Here is a 6,889-nt window from a genome sequence, read left to right as displayed (position 1 = left end):
TAGCCTGCAGTGGTAGAACTGGCCTGGACTTCCCATCCCGTGACTTCCAGCCTTGGAGGTTTAGAGAGATACAATGCCAAGTTTGATTTATGCATCGGAAAGCCCATGTTCTGGGCACTTGTAATACCTACATATTATAGAGTGGTGGGCATCAGGTGACTGCCACCTGGGGTCCCTCGGGCCCGTTTGGGACGGCAGATGCTTTTCGGAAATGTTGCTCCGATAGAAAAGGGCAGAGCTGAAGATGATTGTGATGCTGGGAACAGGTGAGCCCCGTTTTCACGCGGGAGAAACGTGTGTCATAAACGTGGGATTTTCGTGCATTTTCACCTCCACCTCTTTCAAGTATGCAGAAATTTACTTCAGAATGCTTGGTCTATCATCACGTCTTAGAAATTTGAAGTTAATGATCATTTGTCCATCTGGTCTTGTCTGACTGACTAGGGTTAAAATGACTACAGGCTAGTTACTTCAGTATGCCCCAGTTAAAAATTTTAAAAAACTTTCTGGGACATTTCAGTCTTTCTGTTGAGGGTTTCAATATTGATGCTCCTCAGGGACTCTCTGAAGGGAGGATGATGTTTTGGACAGCGAGGTCCCTCTGCTGGCCGCACATATTCTCTGGGTTATACCAGAGGTGCTAAGTGGGATGGCGAAGCCATTTTCATTTGGGGTGTTGTAAACTTCTGTGTGACACAGGAAGGAACTTTCTGGTTTAAATGTTTTGGCTCCAGCTAGTTTCTTAAAAGGCGGGAGAGGCAGCTAAAGCTCCTAAAAAACAAGAGGAGAAATGTGGAGAAAAGTTAACGTTTTCGAGTTCTGCATTTATGAGTTTAAGTTCAATATTATCCTACGTTGGAGTGTAATTTCAAGACCCAGCCTAGCAGGTATTTCCCTCCCTAGCCCTCTGAGCCGAGCAGGTCGACCCTGTCTAGTTTCTAGCTTCAGTCCGCGGGTCTCAAGCCTGGCAGCCAAACTACGAAGGGGCCATCTCGAGTCTAAGCCCTCGGAACCTAGGACCTAGCGGGGCCTGCGGTGGCCCCGCCTTTCAGGCATCCACGCTCACGATTGGCTCGGAGCAGCGCGGGCACGCCCCCGCCATGGCCGCCGCCGGCTGCGGGGCTGGGGGCCCTGGAGTGCGGGTGTGAGCGGGCCCGGCTGCTGGGCCGCGGGCTGGGGCGCATGGGCCTCCTCCGAGGCGGGGCCGCGTGCGCTCGGGCCATGGCGCGCCTGGGCGCGCTGCGCTCGCACTACTGCGCGCTGCTGCTGGCCGCGGCGCTGGCGGTGTGCGCCTTCTACTACCTGGGCTCGGGCCGGGAGACTTTCTCCAGCGCCACCAAGAGGCTGAAGGAGGCCCGCGCCGGGGTCGCCGCGCCTACGCCGCCCCCGCTGGACCTGGCCCGGGGCTCCGCGGTGCCGGCCTCGGGCGCCAAGGCCAAGAGCCTGGAGAGCGGCGCGGCCGTGCCGGTGGACTACCACCTGCTGATGATGTTCACCAAGGCGGAGCACAACGCGGCGCTGCAGGCCAAGGCCCGGGTGGCGCTGCGCTCACTGCTGCGCCTCGCCAAGTTCGAGGCGCACGAGGTGCTTAACCTCCACTTCGTGAGCGAGGAGGCCAGCCGCGAGGTGGCCAAGGCCCTGCTGCGGGAGCTCCTGCCGCCCGCTGCTGGCTTCAAGTGCAAGGTGAGCGGTGGGTGGCCCTTGCCTGCACTCTGAGCAGTTTTTGGCGGCTCCGGTGAGCACCGGCCCTTTCCTATGCCTGTAGTCAGTCTGATTCCCTCCACCTTGCCCGGCGCATGCATGCCCAGCATGCTGGAGATCTGGTCTGGGGGCGTGTCCCAGAACCAGACTAGCTCAGCTGAGCCGAAGGGGATCTGCCCTGTTAACTAGTCCGTCTCCCGCTTCATTCAGCACTGCTTCATTCACGGGAGAATCAGCCTGCCCCATTTTGCTAGCTTCCCAGCATGCCTAAGAAGTGCCTTCACAGACTACATTCCTTTTAATATTCCGAGGAGGGAACTGTTCATTTGGAAGACACCAGTAGTCATCTTTCTGAGCAAAGTGTGCCGGACAGGGTCTGGGAGAAACCATCTCGTGTCCTCTCTGTGCCCTTTTCCTTCCTGCCCTTAAGGACATGAGCCAGTTAGAGAGGCCGCAGGTTCCTCCTCCAGGGGAAGGAAAGCTCAAAGAGATGCAGATATGAACCCACCAGCCTGCCTTCCTGGCAGCTCCCACGTCTTTCATCTTCTGATTTATCACTTGCCTCTGCCTGTCCGGGATTGGACTCTTGACCTAGTGTGCTGGTTCTCCTCATCAACTTGCTTGCCCGGTTTGGACCCTGTGTTGTGTAGAGGGGTCGAGTCCGCTTATTGGGTAATGGGTTAGGCCATCTTAAAGGATGGCATCTGATGGTGGTGGAAGGACAGAGAGGCACGAACAATATTCCCTGTGTCTGTGCCTAGCTTGGTGACTATGAGGAGCTGCTGCCAGGGCCATGCTGGGTTCAGGGGTCCATAGCTGACTACATTGTCACGCCCCAGTTGCTTGGTGAGGCTCTGCTGTCAGCCTGGTTTTATTCTCTGATTTCACCTCTCTTTCCCATAAATGTGCCAATGTCCTCATTTTATTTTATTTTATTTTATTACTTTTTGGAGACACCATCTTGTTATGTACATCAGGAGGGCAGCTGAACTCACAGTCTTCCTGCCGTTGTCTCCTGAGTGCTGGATTATAGGTGCTTGTAACCCAGGCGGCTCCCCTCACGTCCAGATCTCACTGTCTTCTAAGCTGTCCCGGGAATTCACTGTGGAGCTCAGGCTGGCCTCCATTGTTTGTGTGTCATGCACCACGCTTCCTAACGCTATTGAAGGTGGCCTTACACAAGCTGTCTTCTCCACCCAGAATGTCCCTTCTTCCCTCTCCGGGAACCTTCCATGTCCAGTCCTTCATAGCTTTCAATCTTGCTTCCCCTCGTAGCATTGAAGATATGTTTTTTGCACTGGGCGGATGAGTCCGTCAGGATAACTGCTACAGTCAGGAAAGGGTACCGGGCTGGACTTTCGTCCTGTAGGAGGTCTAGGAGCTTCTGGCTGAAGGGGCCCTTGTGTCCCACTTTGATGGGCGGATTTGTTCCAGAGCCTTCCTGCTTTACTGATCTGGAATTTCAGAGGTAGCTCAGCCTACCCTGTTTGGTCCTCTGGGCTCTGACGTTGGAGAAGCTTTCCTGTTTCAGGGAGAAGGCCCTGGGGCCAGTCTAGACAGATCTTGGATTGCATCAGGTCACTTCGAAGACCAGCATGGTTGTGGCCACCTGCTGGGGTAGCAGCTTGGGCCTACTCTGCATTTCCAGATCTGTTTCCCCCCTTCATCCCCAGCTGAAGCACAGCCAGCCTTCAGCCTGCATGTGTGAGATGATGTCATTCCCAGGGGGGAGTACTTTCTCCATTCTGCATCTTGCCCCTCCTCCATTACCTCCTTGGAGGTGTGCAAGGCACCCACAACTGAAGAGTATGTCATTGTCCTTTCCCGTTGGTCCTTCCTGCTGTTTGCCCCTACACAATCCTTGCCACACAATTGGCCTCAAGAGCATAGGCCATGTCTTGAGGACATGATGCTTCCTGCTCTGTGGGACCCATCTCACAGCCACAAGCCCTTACACAAAGCTTGGAGACTACTGCAAATGACCTGAAGGGACTGCCACCTTCCCTGTGAGGTATGAAGGTGGGAGCTAGTGTGAGCCAGTGGGTCTAACCCAGTGGTTCTCAACCTGTGAGCTGTAACCCCTTTATGGGACTGAATGACCCTTTCACACAGGGGTCACATAAGACCACTGAAAAACATAGATATTTACGTTATGATTCATGACAATAACAAAATTACAATTATGAAGTAGCAATGAAACGGTTGGGGTCCCCATTATACGAGGAACTGTATTAAAAGGTCACAGCATTAGCAAGGTTGAGAGCCACTGTACTAACCAGACAGCATTGGGCAGATAAAGGTTTATCAATCTTGGGGTCACATTGCTCCCATTGTTTATGAGTTCATATTTTGTGAACTTGTTCCTGTGCTAAATAAATGATGCCTCTCCCTCAAAAGCAGGATTAATTTGCTTCTTGTGATTTAATTCTTCCTAGGCTTTGGACACTTCTCACATCACAAGCTGTTCCCTCCTGCCTTCTCCTCTGCCGGCTCTGTCCTTCAGGTCTATAGTGCTAGGCAAATGCTCTGCCTCACCCCAGCCCTGTCTACGAACTTATTAGTCTGCCCATCTGTTCCGCAGATGTAGACCGCTTACCCTGGACCAGGCACTGCTCTGGGTCCCTGTGACCCACAAGAACAGAACAGCACCCCTCCCCCCAGCCCCAGCTCTTGGAAATGTGTGTGGGGATGGATGTTAAACAAATAACCAAGTAAGAGAAAAGCAAAGCAGGACAAGGAGCTAAGGCGTGTTCAGGTGTCCAGGGTGGGAACTTGACTGTGGAGGTGGCCAGAGAAGGCTCCCTGCTAAGATGTGGGAGCAGAGACTGAGGGAAGGGGAGAGGAACTCCCTGGAGGAGTGGTTTCTTCAGAGAGGACTGGGAGTGGGGGCTGAAGTGCCAGCCTGCCCGGATGTTTGAGAAAGTAACTGACCTGACCGATGGACTTGTTTGCGGTCTTTCTCTCCTGCTGGAATATCCCTAGAAGGCAGGATGGCCTTACCCTTTCTATCTATCAGGGTTTGGGAACTCACAAACGACACTTTCCAGTCCTGAGTCACAAGTGACCAATGCCCCTTAGGTGGCAACATGAGAGCAGGACAGCCACTAACCTCCCTGCACGGGTGGGCAGTCGATTCTTCCAGTCATCCGTGACCTGAGCATCATCAGCAGTAGGAGCTAGTGGGCGTGATGGGGAAGGGGTGTGAGATGGAGCAGGAGGTCCTGTGCTGGACACAGCAGAGCTACAGGGATCCTGAAGCTTGCTTCTCTGTCCCCTTTGTGGTCTCAGCCCAGTTCCTGGTGTATTCCATCCTTCTGCCAAGTGGACCAAATCCAAGACATCCAAGAGATTGCAGCCATCGCTCTTCGATTGCAGCCATCGCTCTTCCTTCAGAGCTCAGCATGTTCTGGGCAGGTGCTCAAGGGTCATTAGGAAGTGACCAGGAAAAAGTGTGGGTGCAGTGAGGTGTTTCTAGGACTGTATTTATAGTAAAGGCAGAACTGAGTAACTCATGCTGAGGGAGGGAGAATACACACAGCCTGGCATAGGCTTTGAAACCTCAAAACCCACCCCTAGCGACACATTTTCTCCAGCAAGGCCACACCTACCCCCAGGAAGCCACACCTCCTAATCCTGACCCTTCTCCAACAGCTGGTGACTAAGCATTCAAATATTTGAGCCTATGAGGGCCATTCTCATTCAACCCCCACAGCTAAGGAATGGGATATACTGTAGATATATAACTTACCATCTTAAAGCAAGCAATTCCGTGACCTAATTCCATACCCAGTGCTCCCTGGTCTCCTTCCCTCTTCAGCCTCCAGAAAGCAGTACTAGTCTGTTGTTGGGCCAGCCAGAGGCTCAGCAGGTGAAAGCTCTGGCTGTTCAAACCTGACATGAGTGTACTTCCTAGACCCGTGTAAAAGTGGAGTAGAGAACAGACTCTGTGGACTTGGCCTCCGGCCTCCACATGTGCTCATAGCATGCATGCGCATGCCCACATCTGTCACACTCCCTCGTTAATCTTTAAAAAGTTAATTATGTACATATCTGTGGGTCTGTGTATGGCTATATGCACACATGAGGTGTTGCATCTCCCTCGAGCTGGGGTTGTGGTGGTTGTGAGCTGCTCAGTGGGGGTGCTGGAAATCAGTCAGGCCCTCTCAGGAGCAAGCAGTGCATGCCCTTAATCCCTGGACAACCTCTCCTGGCCCTAAGCTTTTTAAAATTGAAACATGTTTTAACTTGAATGGTTATTGTAATGGACTATATAAAATAGTTTCCGTATATGATTGAGGGGGTTGGCTTTCACTCACCATAACATTCTTAAGGTCCACTTTGTAACATCCACTTTGTAACATGTCAATACTTTGTTGCTTTTTGTAATTAGGTGGTATTTTATGGTGTGGATATTCTCTGTTGCATTGTTATCAGTTTTACTTTGGTTTGTTTGTTGTAAACAGGCTTGCTGTGAACACCTGTTTTGGGGGTAGTCATGATCTCAGATCTTGGGTATATATAACCTAGGAGTAGAAGGGCAGTTTTCAAGGCAGCTGCCGCTCACTACTCCAGGCGGTGTGGGGTCCTGCTGGCTACACTCTCACCTGTGCCTGTTGTGGTTTATCTTAGTCATTGGGTGGGTTTGATTTGGTTTGGACTGCATTTTCCTGGTGACTAATGAGGTGATCACATGCTGATAAGGGCGGTTGTGTAAATGTATTTGGCAGTGTTATACACTCATTCTGCTGGTTAATGTTTCCACCAGAGGCAGGGAGCAGTTGGGGGAGGAGCAAAGCTTTCTTTTGGCTCATGGTCCCAGGGATCTCAGCCCCTGGTTGCTGTGGGCCTACGAAGAGGCAGAACATTGGGGTGCAGAGGTGTGGAGGGGATAGCTGGTCACCTTTTGGTAGTTGGGAAGGGGGGAGTACAATGGAGGCAGAGGACAAGGGGAAGAGGAGAGAGAGACAGGGGAGACCTTCCAAGGGCACATCCCCAGGGACCCACTTCTTCCAACTAGGTCCCACGTCCTGCTTTCCCACACCTACCAATAATACCGTCGGTTTATGTGTTGTTCGTTGGTTAGGTCAGAACCCAAATGATCGAATCACTTCCCTGAAGTCATGCCACCTAAGAATATTCCATTGCAGGGAGATTTCTTCTTTGCTTTTTCCTTTCTTTCTCCCTCTCC

The 6,889-nt window shown here is 52.2% G+C and overlaps 1 protein-coding gene across 1 annotated transcript in view; it reads left to right on the top strand.

Annotated features, from left to right (window-relative positions):
- The first annotated feature begins 1,147 nt into the window (after nt 1-1,147).
- Nucleotides 1,148-6,889, top strand: part of Xxylt1 (xyloside xylosyltransferase 1) — a 124,227-nt gene continuing 118,485 nt past the window's right edge. The window contains exon 1 of the mRNA XM_005344809.2: nt 1,148-1,683. Coding sequence (XP_005344866.1) covers nt 1,183-1,683 — 501 coding nt within the window. The 5' untranslated portion in view covers nt 1,148-1,182. The remainder of the gene's footprint in view (nt 1,684-6,889) is intronic.

The sequence above is a fragment of the Microtus ochrogaster genome, chromosome 2 (genome assembly GCF_000317375.1).
Source record: "Microtus ochrogaster isolate Prairie Vole_2 chromosome 2, MicOch1.0, whole genome shotgun sequence".
Lineage (NCBI taxonomy): Eukaryota > Metazoa > Chordata > Mammalia > Rodentia > Cricetidae > Microtus > Microtus ochrogaster.
Note: the sequence above shows the minus strand (reverse complement) of the source record. Positions and strands in the feature narration are given on the sequence as shown.